This window comes from Argiope bruennichi, chromosome 8 (assembly GCF_947563725.1).
Source record: "Argiope bruennichi chromosome 8, qqArgBrue1.1, whole genome shotgun sequence".
NCBI classification, from domain to species: Eukaryota; Metazoa; Arthropoda; class Arachnida; order Araneae; family Araneidae; genus Argiope; species Argiope bruennichi.
In genome coordinates, this window is record NC_079158.1 from 127625295 (window position 1) to 127652255 (window position 26961).

General features: G+C 29.0%; 1 protein-coding gene across 6 annotated transcripts in view; it reads left to right on the top strand.

Annotated features, from left to right (window-relative positions):
- Positions 1-26961, top strand: part of LOC129981001 (calpain-A-like) — a 145750-nt gene that overhangs the window by 109764 nt on the left and 9025 nt on the right. For 5 of the 6 annotated variants that reach the window (XM_056091577.1, XM_056091581.1, XM_056091579.1 and 2 more), the window contains exons 12-16: positions 7561-7603; positions 8946-8996; positions 12206-12341; positions 20728-20786; positions 23821-23889. In XM_056091577.1, the coding sequence (XP_055947552.1) occupies positions 7561-7603; positions 8946-8996; positions 12206-12341; positions 20728-20786; positions 23821-23889 (358 nt within the window). The remainder of the gene's footprint in view (positions 1-7560; positions 7604-8945; positions 8997-12205; positions 12342-20727; positions 20787-23820; positions 23890-26961) is intronic. The other variant, XM_056091578.1, reaches the window with a different exon arrangement.

A 26961-nucleotide genomic window follows, 5' to 3' on the forward strand; every position in this document is an offset into this window, starting at 1 on the left:
CAACAAAACATCGAACACAATTATTGCATTAGAAAGATAAGATTTTAAGAGAGAGATGGGAAAAAGCTACATGACTTTAGAAAGAAAGAAAAAATATATGTATACAATAAATTATTTGGGGAGAAACTGATTTAAATAATTCCAGTGTGTTTTTTAAACTCATTCTTCCATTATAGAACTTGACATTTTAATAAAAAAAAATTATTTTGAAACAAAAAATACTTCCATAAAATTGCCTGCAATCATTTAGCATTCTAATTAAATGCACATCCAGTTTCCATTTGGCATTTTCCACTTTTAAAAAATCTTTTTCTCTTTGTTTTCCTAGCAGCTTAAAAGAATGGGTTCTAAATAAAACAAATGATATCATTTTTTTTTTCCTCAAATGGTTTTTAAGCCAGTATTGGAATATAAAGAAGAAATAACCCTCTAAAACTACACTTATTACTAATTATTTAAGCTAATTTTAAAAAGTTATTAGGAAATATATGGCTGTTAATAATCAAAAGATTTAAGAGCTTTAAAAAAACTAATAATTACATTATTGTTTTTTTCCACTTCCGAATAACCGGATTCATATGTTCATTAATGTATTGATCTCATAAAGAATAGAGATACTATGTACTGAGACTTCATATAGTGTATGCTCTTTATTTGATCTTCAGCTTTTGAAGATCATATACTCGATAAACAGAGTGAAGATATTTTCTCTGAGTTTATACTTTTCGTTCCGTACTTCCAAAGTTTGAAATTAATAAAATTGGTCATATTTTAAAGGCTATTGCGGATAAAATATCAATCTGGAAATGGCATCTGATATTGCTTTCCATGTTTCGTTTTATGCAACTGGTAATATTAGAGCTGATTTATCTTTATTTTGGCTGCTTCATTTTTTTATAATGATTCTATATAAGATAGAGTATTTCCTTGATGTTTTCTTTTAGTAATCTTTTATAAAAAGTCCTCAAACATCTGTGGCAATAGAAAAGTCTTTGTCATTTTCTATCCTCTTGTTGTCCATCATTTTATGTCAATTTGACTTGAGAATGTAAAAGTTAGTGTATATAGAACAGAGTCCCATTTTGAAGCTACGTTTAGCTATTCCAACAGCTATTAGCAACGTAAAGACATTTAACACAAGACAAATACAACTTTCATACAGCCCATGCCTATTTAACAGGTCTTCCTTGGAAATGATCTTGAACTTCTAATCTCCCGATATCCGAGGCTTTACCATTACATCACTGCTACTTCAGGATTGAAAGGTTGATTCATGTTCCTCAAATTTATGGATTCTCCAGAATCCCGGTTAAATAACACAACACGTTTTTTTTTTTTTTTTTTTTTTTGCTTCTTTTATGCTTTAATATAGATCAGCAGCTCTGATACTTCGTTCCATATTCATGCCTTTCACTTCCGAATTTTCATAGGATGGATTAAATTTGACTGAAAAATCTGTGTTGTCAGTATTCTTCAAACTTTCGTTTGCTGCTTTGCCAAGAAAGTACATACGCATTTTCAATTATAATATTTGAATAATCTGAATATTTTTCAGAAGCATTGCGTATTCAAAGACTTTCCGATTTATTTTTTTAAAAATACTTCTTAAGTATACGAAGAAAAAGTTTTGTAATAATAGACAAAACATTCAAACTCAAGATTTTGGTGAATCTTCTGTCTAACGAAAAACATATTTTTGGCATTATGTCCGCCTGTCTATTTGTGAACACGATAACACATAGAAACTTTGAGGGTGAAATTAGGTATTTGGATTTTTTTTTAGATTTCTTCCAAATTCTGAAAGAAATCCATTAAGAAGAAGTCTTTCGCTGCTCGAATATAATTGAATTCGGTCATTACAAAGCAAAAAGTTTGATAGATAAAATTTGGTATACAAGTGTAGCATCTAAATTATATATTCTGATAAAATTTCGAACGAAATCTATCAAAAATTTGATTCATGTAAATGCAATGACTCAAAAACGCAATGATTTAAATAAATGAAATCTGGTGTGTGATCCGGTGACTACCACTGCAGTTCTTTCTCAAATTTTGATTTCAATCGGTAGGAGGAAAAAGCTTCCAAAATACATATTCGCATGATACATTCAGCAAAAATTCATATTCACGCCAAAAAGCTATATTCTGTCACTAATAACTCTTTTGGAATCGTTTGCCAATGCCATTCATGCAAGGCATTATCGGCCTTACGCAAAGAGTAAAATTTTAAGTACAGCAAAGGAGCGGAACTCCTTTATTACGAAGTATGCGAGAAAGTTTTGAGAAGACCGATCACACTGGTTGAATGATCGTGTTTACATTCATGTGAAAGTATATATCGACAGATTGAGAACTCTTCGACCGACTTGGTTCAGCATTTAATAAGTATCTATATTTTAGATGCTTAAACTGTGAGCTAAATTTCATTTATCTAAATTGTTATCATTTTGAATGATCGCATTGACTTGCATACAAAAGTACAAACCAACAGACGGTCAATCTCTTGACAGATTTCGTATGGATCTACATTATAAATGCTTAAACTGCGTACCAAATTTACCTATTTGGCTCCGTACGTTTTGTTATTATCGCGTTCACTTGTAAGCAGATGGCCGGACATACAGACTTTCTGAGAATGGATTTTGTTCAAAATTTGACAGGAATCTATAAAAGGTGTAAAAACCATACACCAAATTTCATCATTCTCTGTCAAATCGTTTTTGAATTATGGTATTCGCAGACAGACAGACATAATTCTAAAGACGTGTATTTCGGATCCAAAGAGAACTGAAAAGAGGAGGTTTGTCAAATTTTGAAGTCAGTTCTTTTTTTTCTTTTTTTTTTTTTGTGTGTGTGTGTGTATTTCGTATACAAGAAAGAAAGAAATTATTTTTTATTTATTGGCATTGAAAAGATCTTAAAAACATTTCTAAATGAGTTGATATCATTCCTAATAAAATGTCCCTTTTCAAAAGTATTGTGTTGCACCTATATTTCTCATAAATGGAGAAGCATCGCAATTTTTCCTGTTATAACGTTTTGAAAACTTAACTAAATGGACCTTCGTATATTCACTTTATATTTCTAAGTCGAAGATTTTTTGTTGATGAAAAAGAAAGACGATAGTCCGCTTGATATCCAGTTCTATTTTTGAATCTCCCTCTCCTACTGAGGAAGTAAGTTGCTAGCAGAGTTTGAAAGGGTTGCGTTTTTATATCTTCCATCTGTGGTAAGAAAAGTGGTCTGTTTGCTTTAAATACGTCGAGGTCTTAGTTTTACTCCTGGCATATGAAGTAAACGAAGAATTCGACTTCTCAGGTTTGAATAAATCTGTGCCTTCTAAATTTTTCTCGATCCGAAGATGAAACAGACTTTTAGGATTGTCTTCTTTCTCTAAACATATTGACTGAACCAGAGGGAAGTCTCCCCAAAACTTTCTCGCATTCTCTCTAATAAAGGTGAATTTTCGTCTTGGTGAATTCGCATAAAGACGAATTCACATTTTTTCCCCACCTGATTGAAATCAAAATTTGGCACGGGACTGCATTTGCAATCACAAAATCACATATCAAATTGGATATTTTGAAGTCACTGCGATAATAATCGCAATGATTATTATCGCATTACTCGATCGTCTTCGATTTACTCGCTTCTGAAAGTATAGACCGACAGACGGTCAATCTCTTGTTGGATTTGACTCAAAATTTGACAGGTGTCTATACTGTGTAGATATTAAATCTGCATAACGAATTTTATCCATCTAGCTCTCCTTGTTTTGTAGTTATCATGCCACCTTATAACTGAACAGCCGGACAGACAGACTTCCTTTGAATAGATTTTGTTTAAAATTCGATAGATATCTACGATTTGATGTAAAAACCCTATTCCAAATTTTATCTGTCTATCTCAAAGCGATTTTGAGTTATATTTGTTGCAGACGGGCATTTTCCGAACATGTATTTTTCGAATTCCGGAAGGCCTGAAACATGGAGATTCGTCAAAACATCGAGTTCGAATGTTTTGGCGATTACTGTACTTTCTCTGTACTTTGTGTACAAGAACATAAAAATAGTAAAGCTAGACAAAATTAAGTTATTTCATTTTCTTAACACCGAAATCAGGGACCAAGTCTCAAATACGCTGAAAGGACATTTGTCTATTCGTGTGCACGTAAACACGATCATTCATAAGCGAAATGCGGTAAATTGACCGAGTTTGCATAGTTTGAAGATCAGACTATGAAATAAATTCATCAAGAGGTTGAGTGTATGTCGTCTGCCAGTTCATGATTCATTGATTCAAAATTTCAAGTTAGTCTAATGAATTTTTGTAATGTGATCTTTTCTCAAAAATGACAGATCTGCATCTAATAATGGGGAAATTCCGACAGAGGGTGGATTTTCCATCTGTGTTTTGTCCTTATGTCTTCGAATGCAATGACTCAAAACAGTTAAAGAATAAATGAATGTAATTTGGTTTGTAGCCTTTTCTGAAAAATAATACAGCTGTATAAAATTTTAGACTCAATCGGTCAGCAGCTTGAACCCCTAAATGTGTACTTCGATTCGTTTTTGTATTCTATCAAACTGGGCATAAAGCGTATTGTATAAGAATAAGAAAAAGTTGAAGGAAGAACACTCCCGTGGAATCTATAACATTATTACTTTCTGAAAAAGAAATTTCTTCATGAGAATAATAAAAAGAAATATTTCAAAAAGTTTCAGTATTTTTTTAGCTGTATATACAATTTCAATTTCATTTTATTAACAGAACTCTTTTAAAATTTATAATGATTTAAATGTTTGCGCATTTCGACAAATTCTGAATTTGTATAAACTGACACTCGTTTATACTGTCGTGTACATGAATACTTTACTGCACTGGCAAAATCTGATTGGGCTAATTGATTCTAACCAGACCTCACGCCAGATAGCTATCTACTCCAATATTATATGTATATTTGTTATATCTACACATTCTACATAATTATATGCAATATCTGAGCAGTTTAGCTACAAAGGTTTTTAGAAATTTTATTAGAGAAAATCTAACAGAAATTCAATTTATAATACTTAGTATAATTTAAGTAGTATTTCATGTTAAAAATATTGCACAATAGGTTATAAGCATTTTATTCATATTTGTTGTACTCTAAAATTTTCTAAATCCTTTTGACATTTTATTGGCCTTCTTGCAAACCCTGTCGACACTTATATTTATTTTTCTATGGATGAGATAACAATGAATCATCTCATAAAACCGGTTGATGTGAAACAATGCCTCTAAATTTTGCAATATCTCAATCTTAATGTGCAACTTCTACAACGTGAGTAACGTTCTGCAAAGTGAGTTAACAGAAAAACACTATTAAAACTCATCATTCCATATGCGCACAATTTATACTTACTACCCAAAAAAAAAAAAAAATATATTCTTACGCAAACAAAATGGCGCGAAAACAAACAGATGGCTCACCAGTTTGTGTTTGAAAAAAGAATTTCGAGTCTTCCGCGATTTTATTTATTTTCTTCCGGGCGCACATGCGCAAAGCAAGTTCACCCCGCCCACTTTTTTTTCTGCTGCGAAGTTCACACATGCAAGGAGGAAACTGAAACTTGCCCATATGAGAAGATGTAGCCGGCAGCTGTTCTTGTTCTCTCTAGTGGACATTTTGCAGCCGTTCTGCTAGATGAAATGTTCTTAGGTTTTTAATAGTTGAATTTAAAATTAAAAAAAAAAAACATGTTTCCGTCGTTTAAATTTCCGTTCCTTAAACCCCTTTACGAGGTAATGAGGTAAGATAATGATTTTTTTTTTTTGCTTTTTTTTATTTACACACGATTCTGGAAATTAATTATTTTTTCATTATGTGTAAAATTTTCTTAAGTGTTTTTACTTATCTTCAGATATTATTATCATTAAATTAGTAGGTATTTTTTTATCTTTCTTTTTGAATTTTAAAGTGCTTTTTTCTGGTAGTGAATTAAAGAGAGAGAACTGTGGGCTGGTTTAATTTTATGAGATAAAATGGCAACTTTATATTTTAAATGTTATCATCAATCGCTTGTAGAAAGGAAACGTCACTGTTACGTAATTATTTTATAATCCAATAAGAATGGATTCCTTGATTCTTCAGTAATTTCTCATTCTATTACTGGAATTACATAAAACTTTTATAAACGTTGGGATGACAGACTTTGTAGCTAAAAGAGTCTAAAAAGAACTTCAATCAATTTATCTATCCTTGGATTGGATTCTCAATCTATCTTTGGATTATTCCTTTTTATTATAAATCTGGAAATTTATAATAAATTATATTCCTTCTTATTGCTGAAAATTTGCATTTTATTTATGAATCATTATAATTCTTATATAGTTTATTAGATGTATGGATAAAATGAAGTCTTATTAAGGAAAATAAGACTACATTTATTATCTAATGTAAGTGTCATATGTAACGATCTTTAAAAAACATGAAGACGTCCCAGAATGTTTAAATTTTATCAACCAAATCAAAAGTCTCTACACCCAGCGCAATTTGATTCTTATTTTAATATTTAGTAAAAATATTAATTTTTTTGAAATTTTAAAATTTTTTAACCTAAACTTTTTAGTGAGAGCATTGTTGGGACTAGTCCCGATGGCTGAAAAATGCTCTCAATATCTTTGAATAATGACATGTTCCAGTATTTAACATGATCATGTTTATAAGAAGGCATACTGCCTATAAATTGAAGAATACGAGGAAAAAATCATTGTGAATGTTTTCTCAAAGAAGACCTTTTGAACTGAAGTTACTAAATTTGGTAGTAATTAATACATAGATATTAGGTTCTTACTAAGAAAGGATTTTCAAAATTTTTTATTAGCATTATTTAGTGCATATTAGCTAGTATTATTTTGTATTAAATTATTAGTTTTTAAAAAAAGTCACCATTTTATCTCACTATTTTTTGTTATTAAATAAAAAAAACGTTTAAAGCTATTTCAAATTAAAAAATGACTTTTCACTGGTACCAATTTTATTTCCCTTCACTTTTTTTCTTTATATTTTAATAAATTTAAAAATATTTTAAGCATATTTTACAATACTTTCCATTGATTCATTTACTGCTATTATATTCACTCGAACGATATTCAACGATATGAAATACATTTTGTTTATGTACGTTATCGCTACTCTAAGAGAAAATTTTAAAAATAAAATAAAGATAGACGAATTAAGATTAAGACATTATCATGCTACGATATTCCAGGCTAGAAAATCGAATCCCTTATAAATTTTTAATGACTGTTCCCATTTAAATTCCAACGCCTTTTTAGTAAGGTAGAATATTCAATGATAGGATATGTCGAGCAAGTTATTTTCAGAGACATAAATAAAAGAAACCAAATGTTTGAAAGAATAAAATATTCGTTTCTTTTTACGATAAAATATGAATAAAATTCTCTATTTTACTTGAATAACGAATATCATTTTTTAAGTATTATTTGAACAAATGTATCTAAATTTTTAAAAAAGTGTGGCTTAGATAACTAAATATTTTATTTCTTTTTCAGAGAGTATGATCAAGATATTGGGCTCACTAAACCTGATGAAGAGGTGAGAAGTTTCTAAGATACATTTTTAAAATGATATTGCTATAATTTCGTTAAATCATCAAAAGTTTCATCTAGTGTAAAGAGATATTGATCTTATGTAATAAGGAAAGATATTCGCGTTAATTTAATTCAAAATTTTATATATTAATCCTAATTTATTTGTCATTTTTATTAGAATTATTTTGTCATTTTTACACAGGATTGGGAAAATTCAATTATTTTGTTGGTGATTTATTTACTTAGAGTTTCAATTAGATAGTCTCTTTATTTATTTATAAATTAATGGTCAAAAATTTAGCTAATATTTAAAAAGCCAATGTGTTTTAAAAGATATTAAGAAAGATTGCATGTTATATAGCAAGTATTTCAAATGTTTAAAATTTAAAATATCTGATGAGCAGAAGGTTCTTAGATATTTTTAAAGAATCATAGAAAAAAAAATCGAAAAATGATCGAATTATAAAACGGTTTACAGAATAAACACCCATATACATTTTTTTAAAAAAAAAGCAGCGTTTGGTGGCGCTAAAAAAATGGACTATATTGGAAATCTATAAGCTAGATTCTTTTAATAATTCAGTCGTATGATTTCTCTTTGGGAATAATATCCCATAAGGAGTATGAAAAATACTTAGACCCCTTTGAGGGAAAACGGAGCGCCCTCTACAACAACATTCATAAAAAAAATAGAATAACAAGTCATTTTAAAATGTATTAAATTTTCTGATTGAAACTGTCATGAAAAGTGAGGCCATTAGCAGACATTGTCAATTTCAGAAGATCCTCTCTCCTCACCCAATCTGAATCCGGCCAAATTCTATTTGCAGAGATATTTTATAGAATACGTATTCTGATATCATTTATGGATCCTATAAAATTTTATGATTCTTTTTAAATGCCTATGGACCTTTTGAATCATCTGTCACATTAAATTTAAAATAGGAACTGGGTTCTTAATTTAAATTTAAATTTTTAACCTGAAAATAAAAATCTAAATGTTAGCTTAATAATTATCATTCATTTAGAAGACTTCGCGATCAGGTATCAACAAACAAGAAAATGGGATTGATAGTCACACAATCCCTTGGTTTTCTAATTACCGCTAGTATGCTAACCAATTCAACTTTTTTAATCCAACTAATTTTTATAAGCTGTTTTTATTGCTACGAGATAAGGAAATTCAGTGATTTAGCAAATAAATTTATTCATGCAAGTTGAGAGAAAGATATCGAAATGTTCTGTTGCAATCTGCAACCTGTTGTTTTGTGTTAAAAACGTGTCAGAGAGCAGTTTTGTGTTGTTTCAAAACTATTGTATAAATCTGACTGTTAATGCTTTTTCAGCAAGCCAAAAAACCAATAGATGATATCACTTTGTATCCAGTACCACTCACCGTAAGCTGGCGTTAAGTATCAAATGCATGGTTGATGTGTTCCAACCTTTCCTTGGAAATGGGTCCGAATCCTGTTTGGTTTTTGTTTGGAATCCAAACCATTTCCAGATCGCGTCTCCTTTTAAACTTATATTTATATATACGCTGGTGTGCAGAAATGGAGGATGAGACAAACTCTTATTGCGCGTAATATGGTCTAGTAATGATCGATATGTCGAACATCTTGCCAATGATATTATAAAATCTTCTGCAAGATTTAATATGGTGAAATATAACAAAATTACCATCTTTGAAACTCAAAATATGAGTCTCGACTTAAAACTTGATGATCCATTGCAAGTTTGGCCATTGATAAAGAGATCAAACTGTTCAGTGAGCTAGGACAGTTCAGGTTTTTAACTCAGCCCCAGCTTGATCCAACTTACAAAAAAAAATCTAGCCATTTTAGTTAACACAGAATGTAGACTGTAGTGAACAGTATGTTCCGTTGTAATGAACTGGCATGAATTACACCAAGTATTAATTATCAAAAAATATTACAACTAGTATAATTCTTAGCTCCTATAATCTAAAACTATTGAGGTCCATCTCATTACATTATTCAAGAACATTTTATGCTTATTTATAGTGATTTTTCATCTGCTGGACGTATGATTTCAATATTCTTTTATGCATTCGCTAATTGGTTAACCCCATTGTGTGAGATTGTATTGTTTAATCACACATGCATTAAAAGAGGGGGTATTTTGAGACTTCAGATAATTTTATTTTGAATATCTAAACTATGTTTAAATTTGTGATAGATGGCACATCTTTTTTTAATTCCGTTGCAACTCTAAAATGACCCATTCAGCGTTATCATTTATTTTGCTATTCTGTTATAATATTTTTAGCATTCTTTGACCGTGTTTTATATGTAAATACTAAGTGTAGTATTAATTGATTTTGTTTGTCAGCTATTTGACACTAATTGTGGTAATTATTCCATTTCATTCTTAATTTTTGCACACCACTATCGTTGGCAATCTATTGTAGTAGATTAACTGTACGGAATTCATAATTTCATTTTTAATTTGCATATCATTGATTTAGTATCAGAGAAATGTAATTACACAGTCAAGCCTAGAATGCGAGAATAGATTTTCCCTTTTGAATTATTTACAACTGATTTCTTTATCATTCATCTGATTCGCATACACAAATCTCATTCTTACTTTAAAAAAGATGTAATGTCAATGACATTTTTCTGATCCTGAATCATTGAGCCTTGCTTTTTTTCCACAACCATTTCTTATTTTAGCTTGATGATCATCTTGGATAAAATTTATTCAAATGATTAAAAAGTACAAATGTCATGAAATATTAGGAATTTCCTATTTTAGATATACCAGAAATGAAATATAAATATTTAACTTATTTGCATTAGAATTTAATACTTTCACTCTATTTTTGATTAATAAATTTGTTACATTTATGATAATTAATTCTTATTTTGAGGATGCTTCAATTTAAAAATTAGAAACAAAACTCTTTGTTTATTTTATATAATTTTTATAATGAAAAATTACATTAAACTAAGAAAAGAACATGAATTAAGAATATATAATAATTTCAATGAAACAATTTAATTATAAACGAATCATAATTCAATTTTTACTTATCATTATCCCTACTATTATGAGTTTAATCATTTATGATCGTTTTAAATTTATTTTGTATCCTTATGTCTGTAATAGAGAGAAAAAAAGAAAATCAATCGCATGCACTTTGCTGTGTGTTGTTTGAAAGATCAATGCATGTTTGAGATGAAAATTTACTTTTTTCTGAAATTGTAATACATGCCGGATTTATACGCAAACATATATAAATAAAAATATATAAATTTAAAAAAATGTTTTACACGAAAGTGAATAAATGGTAATAAAAAATGATGGGATTATTATATTTAAATATGTATAAGCAATACTTGATTTTATGCATTTGTTTTGTAGTTTATCTAGGACGATTTATAACTTCTTTTTAGAATCAGAATCCAGGTTGACTCGAGGAAGCAGCAAATATCACATGAGCGTTGTAAACCTTACTAAACTTCCTAAAGCATTGGAAACCATGCATTCGTAGAAAACATAAACTAATTTGATTTTCTATTTCCCATGAAAACGAAATATACAAAGTTCATTCAGGCATTAAAAAAAATTTTTTTTTAAATAGGTAAAGGACTATGCATTGCAAATCTGGAAAAAGTGGAAATATTTTAATAAAATCAGTTCTAAAACAAAAATAGCACTACTGCTAGTTATTTTTAATGCAGTTTTCTTGATTTAAAATGACCAGATATCTCGAGTATGTCCATTTTTTTTATTTATACGTAAATACAGTAAACTCCCGAGTATCCGGCCTAGTCTTTCAAAAACTAAAAACTGTAAATTTTGACTCTTATCTTAGTGTTACCTTTTCATATCTGTGTATCATTTATCAGAGAAAAATAAAATCAGTTTTCTTACGAATTAGACTACGATTTATGTTAATGTTTTGTTTATATTTTCTGCTTTTAAGTTAGGCATTATATTAAAATGAGAACAGTTTATATCCTGTAACTAACTTTTTCTCTAATAAATTCTTGAAAAATGCAGCGTAGTGTACAAATATATATATAAACTACAAGTACAGAGCCTTCTATTTTAACTAGATACATTATGGCAATGATTTTTACGATTCATCAGGCCGCTGCCACGTTCACATTCTACGTGGCTTGAAATAAACAGAGGATTTGGTACTCAATAAGAAGTGAGATAATGCATATTATAACAGTGAGTTTCGGTATAAAAACTTTGTTTTCTGGTATTGGTAGGCAAAGAAACGAGTTCAAAGAACACCGGCCTATCCGGCCTGCCCTTCCGCCACATTAGGCCGGAACTCGGGAGTGTACTCTATATTATATGAGGTATTAATTCGTTAGTATTACTTTTCATTAGTATCAATGATAAACTAATTATCTCGGACAGTGTCGGTCCACTACTTCATTGTAGTTTAAAATTACGTCAAATTTTCTCACTGTCAGTAGAAATAATTTGACGCAATAACATCGAAATTCTAATTTGTACGTAATTCTGGTGTTCAGTAAATACGGCTCTGCTGCTACGGTATGAGTTTATATAAATCTATCTTCAACTTGGTTTTTTTTTTCTAATATGTCGCTATCATTTGAAGGTCCAAGTCCAAGAGACAGAAGAGGAGAAGAGCAAGGACCAAGAGGTGAAAGACTTCTTCGCCTCTATCGCGGGTGAAGATCTCGAAGTAGACTGCTACGAACTTCAGGAAATTCTAAATTTCGCCCTTAAAAAAGGTAGAATCTTTTTTCCCCTACTCTTCTTGATCATGCCGTCGCATGTTTTTGGTATTTTTGCGGCATGTAGAAAGTTACTAATACATCTGGTGAAACCTAAATATTGTTTAATAGTTGATATTTATTAAAGATATGAGAGGGCCAAACAATCATTCGAAGGTGTCAAACCGCTCTAACAATTTTTGTCTTTCGATTTGCAAATTTCGTCAAGGATCAATATAATTCGCTCTAATCATGACAAAAGTAGCGACAAAATTCGAAACTTTTTAAATGAAATTTCAAAGAGATGTTACCGTCAATGTCAAACTATCGTAATGTCATTTTCTATTTATTTTCATTAATAATGAAATTTTTTTCTCTTAGTTAAGTTTTTCTGAAATTATTTTAATATTTGTAGGCATATAAAGCTTTGAAAAATACTCATAAGCGTTGATGATTATTTGCGTTAAGTATAAGTCTTGAAATATCCTGGCATATTTTATTATAGTTGATATAAACATACTTTAGTTAATGTATCGTTTTTTCGTCAAATTTTGTCTTCCGTCTGGTCACTTAAAAAACTTAAAATTATAGAAGAAGCTGCCCCTTTTTCTTTTCCTTCAGCAGTATTTAATTTCTTGACTTGTATGTTCCTTTGTGATCTAATTAGATGGCATTTCTTTTGGACGCATGCTGTGGTATTATTTCAACTAAGAGTCCTTGGAACTCTTAAAATGTTTACGGATATCTTTGTTACTTAGTTATCGGTTTATAGCACATTTTAATGACTTAATTTTGTTGGTAGATGAAAAAAGGTTATTCGATGCAAGAATTTAGTTCATACTTCATAACCATGGACTTTATTGGTTTAGTGTTATTTTCTCAAGAAGAAGGAATAATAAGAGATTTTATAATGTTGTTCTACATCCTCCTCCGTCTGTCTTTTCACTTTCCATTGCCTTCATTCTTAAATCATGACTTAATAAAAATAAAAGAGAATGACGTGAAATAACTTTGCAATGAAGACTGAATAAACGATAAAAGGGGGAATTTGTCCGTTAATTCTGGATTTATGTATGATTTCCAATTAATTTATAACAAAAAAATATGTAATGTTACAATAGTTCACTTATTTAATGACGCATTATCCAGTGAGATGGATTATGTAAGATTTGAAAAATTTTGAATCAGAATAGATGATTTTAAAGAAATTACTTATTTCAATGCTCCTTTTCTTATAATGTGTTAGATTTTGGATTTAGCGTTTCATTCGCGAATGAAATATGATCCTTTCCACTAGATTTCAACATAACAAATGATAAAAAGAAACAAAAAGATAAGAAACCATGCACTCTCGAAAGTCTATTTGCCGTGGCATTTTCAAGGTTGATCATATTTCATTGCCAGTTTATCTTTAGTTTTTGGACAATGGCGGGATTTCATTAGCATTCAAACATCATATTTCTAGGAAAAGATGGCCTATGATTTCATTGCCAGCATCATTATTTTGGTTTTTATTTTTTTTAAACTGTATTATTTATGTAGTTAGCATTTTATATGTATCTATCCTTAAAATTCAAATGACGTTCATTAATCTATATTTTTCAAAATGCTTAGTATTTTTTTAATTGCTAACTTTCTCGCAATTTTTTTAAGAAAACATGTATGCAAATTTTTTCCTTCGTACGAAATAGTTAATGCAATTTCTTAAATGCAAAAAAAAAAAAAAAAAAAAAGGAATTCTTTTTTTGAGATGTTATGAAATTTTGAATTAAAACGAGAAGTTCAGTTATCAAAACTTTTTCACATGGTTCTTATCCCACTGTAAATTTTAGCCCAAATTATTTCTTATTTACCAAAAATGTATCTTTGTTATGCCTTTGTACTAAATAAATTGAATATAAATGGTATTCTTCATCGTGAATATTTCACCGTTAACAAGTTTTATTACGAATTGAATTGAATCCATATTTATTTGAATCAATGGACGTATATGACACAAAATACACTCAAAGTAGAAAAAAATCCTTTAATAAATATATTCTGGTTTAACATTACAAGGCGTGTCTGCCTGCATGTCAAAGGCACATAAGCTTTAGACTTAGCAAATTATTATTTGATTATTTCCTGATAAAGCCTCTATCTAATTCTCGATATTTAATTCAAAAATGTTTTCAAATTCTTCAAGAGTAAATTGCCGTTGCTGTGTATGTAGCATCACCCCTTTTCTCAGCTCAACTGTTAACCTTTTTTTATCATTTTAATTTGGCTCCTTTTTCTGCTCACTAAGCAAAAAAACTGGAAGCATCTATATTACTGCTGTATAAATCTATATATTTTATAAAATTTTGCATTCAAAAATGTGACATGTTGTTTTTATTCTTAGCTCCCTTGGCGCTAGGTAGGTTTTAATTTATTATTATCGACACCTCACATAGAAATGATTTTAGATTTTAAAAAATAGACATCACAAATGCAATGCTATAAGTTCTTAGAACTCAATTACAGAGAAAGCACTGAGCCAAACACATCATCATTTCAAGCAGAGACCAATGGGAATCGATTTATAAAGAAAAAATACACTCATTTCCAATACCAAAGACAAATGTATTGCTGCAAATCAAATAGACATAAAAAGTAACTAAACATTGTTTTATGTGATTAAAATTTAATGGGCACTTTTAACGTGAAAATTTTGAGCAGTTACATTTCGTTTTTAAGATTTATCGGGATTTCTACACACTTGAAATTAACTTGTTGACTTTATAAGATCTTGCTTTTAACACCTTCATTTCTTTTATTTCATAATTAGCCATCTGTTGTGAATTTGGGTTCACCCAAATGATCGATTGTTTACTTTCATTTAAATTTCTTGTGCATAACTTAATGTTCACGAATCCCTCAAGAACATGTTTTTAAGTATCAAATTTTAACAAGTAGTAAAGTCATGTTACTTTCATAATAACTTTAAACCTATATTTTCCCTTGTGTACATGAACCTTTCTAATGGAAACCAGTTCCATGACATCACAGTGCTATTAAAAACATAATTGCTCGGGTCTAACTTTCACGGTGCATTCTATTCACTTCTTATTCCTCATGTAAGCAATACAGATATTAAGCAGAATTTTTTTCTCTTTCTTTCAACAATGAAAGCTAATCAGGTGCTTACGTCTTTGACGGAATAATGAAAAGATTTGAATTTAACAATAAGATGTATTGTTGAAAATTAAACAAAAAAAATATTTAAAAAAATGACAAAACTAAACAAAAAAAAAAATTGCATGCCCTTTAAATGGATATAATCAAAAAATTAATTTTATTTTTTCCAATGGGATATATTCAAAGAAAAAGCATTGTAATAATTGTGAAAAAATTCGAAATCGAGACGCGGATTCAGACCTCCCTGAGACAGAAAAAATATTTTTTTATTATTTTTTTTTAATATGTTTGCGCACATGATAATTCAAAAACGCGTTGAGCTAGATGAATGAAATTCGGTAAGTCGTCTTGACACTGAATTTGTAGATTTCTACCAATCTTCAGTTTAGATCTGTATCAAATTTTGAATCAAATCCGTAAAGAGATTGACCGTCTGTATGTCTGTACTTAGCATACTCGTAAATGCGATGGCTAAAAAAATGTGGTAACTTAGATAAAAGGGAATTTGGTATGTGATCTTATTACAAAAATGATAGTTGTATGAGAAATTTTAATTTAATTTGATCAAAAAATGCACCTAAAAATGTATACTCGATTTTCTTCACTATACTACAAAGCATACAACGATTTTGCGTAGGATTCTGACAATAAAAATCTGAGCACTCTTGGCTTTCGCGATTTTCCCAAGTCCGCAATTTTTTTCGATGCTTTTTTTCCTTTATTAGGAAATGTGCAGATCATATTCTGACTGGTTTAAATTTTAAAATGGTGTCAAATTTTTATGCTGTAATATTTTTGAAACTAATATTGGAAAATGCCAAAATCTGGCATAACTGTAAAATAATTTTTAAAATATACTTTTAAATAATAATTTTTAAAATATACTTTTTTTTAAAAAAAATCGCTCCGAGGCACATTCCCGATATCTAAAGTAGAACCGAATTTGATAGCGTCTAACTAAATTCACTGCATTTTTCCTGTAAACATGTTGCACCATGGTTATTAGGAAAATGACATTATCTATTGCAGAATATAACATGTCTCTTTAGATCTATTATATGGGTAGAAGTGTGTGGGCCTTTCATTGGACTAAATTATCCACATGACAAACTGCTCAATTACCATTCCACTCAATTATCCAGAAGCAATTGCAAATCACCTCACAACCGAAAATCGCAAGGGGTTACGAACAGGCCAACAAAAATTAGTATACTTCACAATCAAAAATTTTTTACTGTAAAATGTAATTAGTAAAATTTTAAAATAATGGACGTAGCTATTGAGTAGCAATTTTGTATTAAAATATTTAATGGCATAAAAATGTTTCTTTTGTTTTGATTTCTTTATTTATTGTCTCTTTCAATACCTAAGTGCAGCCTAATGTGCCACCTTCGCTTTTGGTTTCAAAATTCTCCGATTTTTCTGCGTTTTAAATCGATTCCCTATGGCCTAAATATTATGAATACAATGGCGCATTTTGACTATACATTTTACTGAAATGCAACGGATTATTCATTTTGCCTTTGATTTATGTTTTTTCCACATATTCAATATCTGTTGCATTTGGCACAGTACTTTCTTTGTAACCGAGTTCTAAAAACCTCTTTAAATTATGCTTACACAGTATTTCACAAATCTGCAATTGTTTTATGCTTTATTGAATGCCTTTTTTTATTTAAGTTGTTTATTCTGATTTGTTTCATTTTGTGTCTTTTAATGCAATATTTAAAAAAAAATATTTCATAAAAATAACACACTGATTTTGTTTTGTTCCTTCCTTCAACCCTTTTGAATGCTGGTGTTACAAAAGATGACGGTAAGAATAATCACACCTTAAATATCGCTTCACTAACACACTCGAGCTACCTGCATGCCCATTTCTTATTATGCATGATATTCGCATTTATGCACCTATTTTTAACACCTCAGTGCTGTAGTTGTTTGTCTGTTTTTTAATGAATGGTACTGTAGAGCATCAACCGAACTGTAGAAAATTCTAATTCATCTTATACATATTTTGAAAAATTGATGTGTTAAATTTTATCTTGAAAATGTGTAAAAAGGTAAATGATACAGAGGTGGAAGAAAAGAAGGGCCAGGAAAAAAACATTTGTAAATTTTTAACTGTCTTTTGGAGTGTATCATAATTTTTAAGAACAATAAGAACATAAATAAATGCAATATTGAAAGTTATTTTGGATGATATTTCATTTTAATTTATTACAGTCTTATTAATATTTAACTTTTACACAGAAGGAAAATTGGAAAATAAAATAGAGGCAATTAAAAATTTGGCTCACAAAACAGTTTATTATTTAGAAATTTGCCCTTTTTTTGTATGATATCCACCCATCGAGACGTCATAGTCTATAAATCTTTCTCAAAGTTGCTTCGATATTTTTTTCCACGAATTTTCGATCCAGTTAACTCATATTTACTATCGTAACAGCTCCCATCTGTATAAATATCGCAAATCATTAAGCCTCAAAAATTTTGATATCGGGGATTTTTGATGGTCAATCCAATAATTCTACTTCATTTGTTTGTAGATAATGATACATAGATAGAGGTGTTCTGTTGTTGAAAAATATAATACCCACTTGTAATGAGAGAAACTTCTGGTTATATTTTTTTCAGCAAGCATTTCTTGATATCCTTCAGAGTTCGTTTTTGGTTTCAAAAAGGCTAACGGATTTGTTCGATTAAGGGCAAATCCTCCTCAAACTATAACACTCGGACAGTCGAATTGGCGTTTAAAAAATACTATTCGTTCAAGACGTAAATCATACCAAAAAAATACTGAGAGCCGTCTAAATTAAATTTCTTTCCATCTGAGAAAATGCCGTCACTCCATTTATTTCCAAGGACAATATGCTGTTTTGCCCATTCTACGCGATTAATCATTTGTAGTTTTGTTAATGGACGCATGTGGAGATTTTAAAAGTGCATTAAGCCCAATTCAACTACGAACAAGACAGTTGCAATTCCTTTTTTAATTTGAGTGGAAGATTAAAGGACTCGATTAATTATTCATTACACAGAAACAGTTTTTCTACCAGATCATTTGTATGTCGCGTAGCGGTTGGGATTTTTCAAGAATTGAATCGCAACATTTCTTGAATCGCTGTGCAGTTTCTCCGGAAGACAGAGCACACTCTCTGAAATGAAGACAATCTTACCTCGTTCTTTTTCGCATCACTTTTTCAGTCTTCCCATAACCGAGGAAATATTAAGATTTCGTGAGAAACGCTTTAAACCGAAATAATATAACTAAATATAAATATTTGTTGTAAAAATAAGTGAAGTAAAACAACGCAATATAATAATGAAGAACAAGAACATTCTTATCAAAAGAATAATACAAATTTTGCTGTCAATACATATAGTGAAAATAAACATCGTTTGCGTTAATAAAATTAATATGTGCAGTTTAAAAATTTTTAATAAAATAGTTTGCTTTTAAAATTGAACTCTAATCATTTGGAATTATATCATATTAAATCATTTGGAAAAGCTATTTGTACCATCTAATAACTGATTCAGAGCCAAAATAAATTCACAATAATGTAAAAAAAAAAAAAACTAAGTGGCTCTGTATATATATATATATATTCCAATTTTCACTCTGTACAAATATTTTTTAAAAAATTAATATATAAAACATTAGAAAAATTACTAAACTTTTTCTTTTAAATTACTATCACTTCTTTCTGCTAAATATTTAACTCCTTAAAGATTTAACATCTAATATTATAAAATACAGTAGTTATCGGAAATATAGCTGGTCCTATTTTTTTTCCACCTCTTTATTACTATTAATTATATACTTCTAAAAAAATGTTTGCTAAAAATACGATTTTGGTAAATTTCCGAGTAATTCTGCATTGTGCAGAGATTCATGTTTGAAACTGTTTTTGAATATTTTAGCTAAAGAAAATAGGTTATTTACTTAACAGAATTTTGACTAAAAATATTTCTGTAAAAAAATCTTAGCTAAACTTTCGAATTAAATGAAAAATCAAATTAAAATTTAGATACCTCCTTAATGTAGTTTTCAAAATTTGTATATTTATAATGATTTATTAAATTGTTTATTGAAAATAAACGAATTGTGAAGCGTAAAATTCACATTTTTCTCAATATGCAAGCTTATCTTATGTATTTCAAAGTAAAAATTACATTTTTTTATTAATCGTTGCGCGCAAATTTTGTAAAAATGTAAAGGAATTTTTAATTCAACAAAACTTATTACAAAAAATTGCTAAAATTTGTTTCATTTATAGTAAAGAACAAGTTTTTGACAAAGACCAATTTTATCTTTTTGGTACTAAAAAGCAAATGATAAATCATTGCCTTTTATAACTTTTGGATACCCCTTCATCATATTTGGCCTTAAAAGTTTAAATAAACGCACCAATATATATTTTTCTCTCTCTCTGCGGTGACATCCAAATATTCTGGTATCTTCCCGAACTTCTTTGCATCTTGAATTACTGTTGGTATGGATAAACAAAGATATCTATGTCTAGGACAATCGCGATTCATATTTTTGCTATTAAAATAAACCTTAATATTATTTGTCCTTTGCAATTTTTATAAAAAGTAGTAGTTTGTTGAACCCGAGAAAGTTTCCAGTTTGAAAAATATTTATTCTTCTTACTGATTTAATTTTTTTTTTATGTTTATTTATTTGGAGAAATAATATCGAAACTCAATACGAAATCTCTACTTCTTTATAATATTTTTCAAGTTAATACTCAATGGTATAGCGGCCGGTGGACAAAGGCTGTAGATGCTTACACCACGGAGATAAAAACTGAGTACGCTGTGTTATTTTTAAAGCAAAATATGAGAAGGCTATATGAATGCAACATTTATTCTCGCTATACAGCTATCAATACTTAACTTGCATATATATTTTTACATTCATTTACAGCTTATTTCATATAGACAGCTTGCTATTATTTTTGTAAATATTTAATGATTTATTAAATACTGATAATATAATCTACAGAAGAAATCTTCTATTATCTTTCTTAGCCTTTACTAACACATCTAGCTTTTATATTATTTAATTAACTTCATAAGCCTTGTTTTAGAGGATAATTATATTTTCAATATTGTTATGCATTTAGAGCTAACATGGTGATATCAATCAGTTCTAGAATATTTTGTTAATTAGCTATAAAATTTTTCACTTCATCCCTATAATATATCTAATGATTCTTATTTTCTTTTTTTAAAGAATTCACATTCGATGGATTTTCTTTGGATGTTTGTAGAAGTATGGTGGCGATGATGGATGTATCCTTTATTATTTACTAGCCGCCTTTGGCGACCAGCCGGTTCGCCAATCTTAATGTTCGTTAAAATTCTAATAATTAAATATTTTATGCAATTCCAACTTTAATAGATTCTTCAGCAAAATATTTTAAAACTTCAAATTTTGATAGTCATATAATACACTCATAATATTATAAAGGCTTTCAGTCATAACGTGATATGTATCTCTCTCATTTTCTGTTACCCCTCGTAGAATTTATGCTTTAAATTAAAGTGTAAAGGATTAATCTGCAATTAATATAATAATATTTTTTTACTGAAACAAAGCATTTTTTTTAATAATATGATTACTGATAATAGAGTCACTGAGCGTTTAAACTTTATGGGCACTAAAGAATATCTTTCTTAATTTATGTAATATCTCAAGAATTTGTCAACAAAATTTTCTCAGATTCATCATGAACGCATCGATTCATTAACAATGTTTCATTTTAAATGCATCAAACACTAAGAAAATAAAATGAATCGTTTAAAATAATCGGTCGAAAACAGGTTTAAAAAAACTACTTAAAAAACGATGTACTTAAAACTATAAGCATATATAAAATATATATATAACTAACATAAATACAATTTAATTACAAAAGCATGCAACTAACCTAAAAATAATTTAAATCATTGAAAACAGGTTAAAAAAAACTACTTAAAAAACGACGTACTTAAAAATATAAGCATATATAAAAAATATATATAACTAACATAAATACAATTTAATTACAAGAGCATGCAACTAACCTAAAAATAATTTAAATCATTGTAAACAGGTTAAAAAAAACTACTTAAAAAACGATGTACTTAAAACTATAAGCATACACAAAAAATATATAACGAACATAAATACAATTTACTTACAAAAGCATACAACTAACCTAAAAGTAATTTAAATCGTCCGTTGATAATGGTTGCCATGCCAACAATCAGAACACAGTGCGCATGCGTGAATTTTCAACGCCAGTTACGGTAACGAAAATGCGTGAATTTTTCTACGCCAGTTGGGGTAACGCTATGCAGATTATACATTTTTAATTTCCTTTATTCTGTGTTATTTTAATTCAAAAGTACTTCAGAATGAATCTGAAACATGGATTAATTAACAATGTTTAATTTTAAATGCATAAAACATTAAGAAAATAAACAGAATCGTTTGAAATAATCCGCCGAAAAATCTTAACCCTAGCCTCATTACTGTTGGGAGAAAAAAAGAACTAAAGCCTAAATCATTTGGCGTTGGGGAAAATGGAAGATTATTTTGGCGGAAAAGTTGGCGGTGTGGAAAATGAAAGATTTTTTTGGCGGTAAAGTTAGTTTTTAATTAATAATTAAAATTCTAGTTAAAATTTCAAAAAAAGGGACCCCAGGTGCACATTCCCGACCTCTAAGGTATACATGTACCAAATTTGGTAGCTTTATGTCAAATGACCTGGCCTGTAGAGCGCCAACACACACACACACACATTGAGCTTTATTATAAGTATAGATTAGCTGAATGTTATCATTTCCCTTTAATGTTATGGAAAAAAATTTAGTCTAATGAATGTTTTCTTTCAAAGTCACATAATTTACTCAAATCAATTGAATGCTAAGAAAAATTTGTATTCAACATATAATTCATTCATTCACGTATTATTCATATGTGTATAACACACAATTTATATGTTACGAGAATAATTAAGAATAATGAAAGTAAGTTTTTAGTAGGAGTCTTACTTTAGGCTTTCCAAAAGTTCACTTTGCATAAATTGAAAAGAACCTCACCGTAGTCCATGATAATCTCGGATATGACAGAAAGAATCGGATAAGAAATGTTTAATCTTAATCTTAAGAAATATGAATGAATCTTAAGAAAAATATGTTCTATATAAATCAAATTTTCTTAAACATTTTACCCTCTTGTAACTTTTTAATGGATGCAAAAAAATCTTTTCATGGTCACCTCAGAAAACATGACTTTTTTTTTCTTGAACCCATGTATATATGTGATTATTTTTTCAAGCTAACATAATAGTAAGATTTGTATTCCTCATCCAGATTTGCATTGAAATTTTAATCCAACATAAAGTGTCCAAATTATATAATCCAACATTCATTATCCATTTATTTTTTAAATAATATCTTTGTGTGTTTGGGAAGAAGATACATCTATCACGTATTTTCATAGTAAAGCAATCTGTAAATTCGTGACTCTCTTCTTAGAAGCTAGATGCCATCATTCACAGAAGCATAATACAATAACATTCAGCGACATTATTTCAAGGTTTGTTCACTTATCCCATTGTTTTATCTAAACACTAGATGACCCATCGAATCGTTACCCAATAGCCGATTTCTAAAACCTTACAAATAAGCAAATACTTCTAGTTAGAAAAATGTTCTAAAAGTAAATAATATATATATATATATATTTGCGTTTGAGTCAATGAATGCATTAATGAAAAATTTATGAAATTTAAATTGCCATGCAATCAGCCAGTTCTAATCATCATGCATCATAAAATATTCTTGATACATATTATACAAATAATGTGTATCAAGAATACACCTTTTATAAATAATTCCTCAATCAAAACCGACAGTTATAAAGTTTTAAATTTCAATTTATGAATTGTAATAATAATGTTCAATACAACGCAAAATGACTGTAATAAAAAAAAACTGAATTAAATAGAAATAAAAAACAAAAGTATGAAATTCGATAATTAGTTAACGGTTCAGCATTTGTTAGGAATGTTTATTTTTAGCACTGCTTAAGGTATCGGAGAAAAAGAAAATGAATGAGCAGAAACTTATACTATGTGTAATCGATTTCATATTTTTTTTCCTCTTAAAAATGATTTATTTGAAATGTTGTTGCTTAAGATGATAAATATACGTTTAACATAAGTATATTGCAAAATTAAACATATCACGGAATAATGAGATGTTCTCATTAAAAAAATTGTTTCGTATATTTTATTACATTTTGTAATCGCTTTTTTGTTCCTTAATACCTGCTAAGGTCGATAGATCTGGAAAATTAGGTTTAGAAGAATTTAAAAATTTGTGGGCAGACATCAGAACTTGGAAGGTAAGAATTTCGTCTTTCATTCTCATTGCTTAAATTTATTTTAATGCCTTTAGGTTTCAACATTACTCCATTGTTTTGATTTCTTTAATCGCAAGCGGAAATAAGTTTCGATGTTTTGGTATTCACTCAACTGTATCTTCAGTAGATTTCAATGCCTATTTACCCAACTCTTTTTGAAGCTTTGAATAGAGGTTAAAAATTTAAAAACAAGGAAGAAAAATTAATTCTCTGATTCTAATATGCTTAACGGCTTTTGCAAGCAGTAAATGATATTCAAGATTATCCTCTAAATGATAAATATCATTCGAATTTTTCAAGATTAATCGTGCTCAAACAATGAAAGTGTGATAGAAATCACACAGAAGATTAAATATGTTTTAATAGTACTTTTGTCTGAAGTTCAAAAATAAAATAAAATAAACACATTGTGATATTTTGGATTTACAATTGATAGTTAAAATACAGTTTAAAAATCAGATATTGGAAAAAAAATTTTATTGGCAATTCGACTGAAAGATATAAAGCAAGAATTTCATTCAAAATACTTTTTATTTTTAATAATTACTAGACCTATAAGTCACAAATTTATAAAGAAAATTCTCCATTCTACTTTCTCATATATTTTCTCGCAAGAAAGTTACTTTATAACATGTGATCAAAACTGATTGTGCCTTTGTTATGTTACGAAAAGACAGGTTTCCGACTAGGGCCGCTGATAGAGGCCGTAGGCAAGTTGATTAAAAAAGAGGTTATAAACCCAGCTGCCAAGAAAAAAATGTGTAAAAATAAGTAAATTTTCAATGAATTATAAAATATTAGGATGATATATAATTATCGCAAATATAATTAGTAAGGTTTCCCATGTATGACATTTACTTTCACTTAGTTTTTTTATGTACGCATACAAACTAAGCGTTTGCTTAAATAATGGTGTGTAGAAACGTACATACTGCACATTCTCGAATCATAATAAATGAAAGGAAACTTTTTCATTCGCAGTCCTTAAAATGAAAAATTGATTCTAAAACAAATTATTAACAAGATCTTAAATTAAAAATGTTTTGAGATATGAAAATAAATAGTTCAACTTACTAAAAGTGAATTCATAAAAAATCAATTCATAACAGTGCATTCAACTTACTCATAATACGCATCACCTAGAGTCACAAAATGCCTTCATGTGTCGCTGATAAACGTAATCTTAAAGAACGTCGGTTTTGAATCAACCCATTTTTCAATTTTGGTGTTTTCCGGTATTCATTTCAGAAAACATTTATTCGGAAAAAATGTGTGTGTGTATGTGTATATTTATATATATATAATTTTTTTAAATTATAACATTAGTTTGATTATCGTGATATTTCTAATTCATTCGGCAATTTTTATAACACTTTTATTTACAGCTAAGATAATTTGTATACAAATAAATCCGAAGACAGAGTCACTAGATGGATTGATGATGTGTGCCTTAAATATTAAAATTATACGCATTTTTATTTCTGGATGTGATATCCAATACTTATGTTAAAAATATGATTCTAAATATAGCTCTTCTGCAATATATTATTATAAAGTAGATTGAATTTCAGAAAAGTATCTTTTTTTGTTGAATAGTTGGTCCAAATTTATACTTATCTCTATTAAATGGTCCAAATTTGACACATCTTTGATATGTAACTTTGCACCAAATTTGATCTTTCGGTGTAAAGTTATATCTCAAACTTCTTCCTTCTCCGGCAACAAAACTTTTCTAACTGCACAAATGGGTGGCTGCCTTTCGAATTTAGATTTAAAAAAAAAAGAAAAAGGAGAAGAAAGAAATACAGATTTATAGTGCACCAGACCCGCTTACACGACGATTTTTCGTGGAGTCGGGTCTCGAACCCGAAACCATTCGATTCCGAAGCCGAGATCTTACCTCCAGGCCACCGCGGTCTCTGCCACAACCACCGATAGACAAGGTCTCTGCGGTCTTCCGTGACGTGACACTTCATTCCTTTAACGTTAAGTCTGTGCGCTCAAGAGAGTCAGGTGTAATTATTTTTCACTTGTTAATATCATTCCATACACATCCATATCATGCAATTCAACACACATCTATTATAGAATTCATTAATAAAATGCAGCCTCTTTCCACATCACCCTGGAGGTACGGCGCTTGGTATGCATTACCTTTTCTGCATTATTTGCAAGGCAGGTTTCCCGGAAGATGTATATCACTTCGATTTAAAACAATTTATTTAGGAAAAAAAAATGAATGAAAAAAATTGTTGATGAATTTTAAAACAATTCCATATAAAAATGGTTTTATGAATATTTACTGTGACGTCAACTCCAAGTAAGCAATTAAAACAATATTCAATTCTATTGACATTTCAAAAAATATGAAATAAATCTTTGAATCATTAGAAGAGCTTTCTTTGGCTACCATTTAAGTATATATTTTATCATCATTTTTTTTTTGTTAGAAATGACTACTAAATTTAAGGTAATAAAATATAGACAAACTTTCTGACAAATTTATATGCATGCAAAACCATTGAATAAAATAATGAGCAGAATATCATCATTTCAGTGGAGTACCTTTTACTGTGTTCATTTTGAATAATCAAGGCATGAAACCATGAATATGGGAAATAATATCTGAATTCAGCAATGAATTATTTGTTTTCATTTCTTGAAGATGCTCTAATACTCCATTTAAATTGTTGATGTTATTGACTTGAATTGGTAAAGAAGAAATATTTGACAGGCTAGTTTTTCCAAAAAAAAAGCTGACATCTCTAATAAATCATTTATTATGATAGCATAATGCATTTCAGGACCAGAACTTAATATTCACGAATAAAATTTTGTTTTCTTTATGAATGATATTCCAGAAATTTTTCAAATTTACTAACGAAATGCGCGGTTTCAAGATTTTTAAATTATTTTGTCTTATTGGATTTTTTTTTTTTCTATGCATTTCTGGAGAGCTTTTTTTACATATTGTTGCTCTAATTTCATCTTTTTTATTTCTGGATTTTTCCTCTGAAATGTTGAAGAAAACATGTAAGAGGCACAATTTGGCAT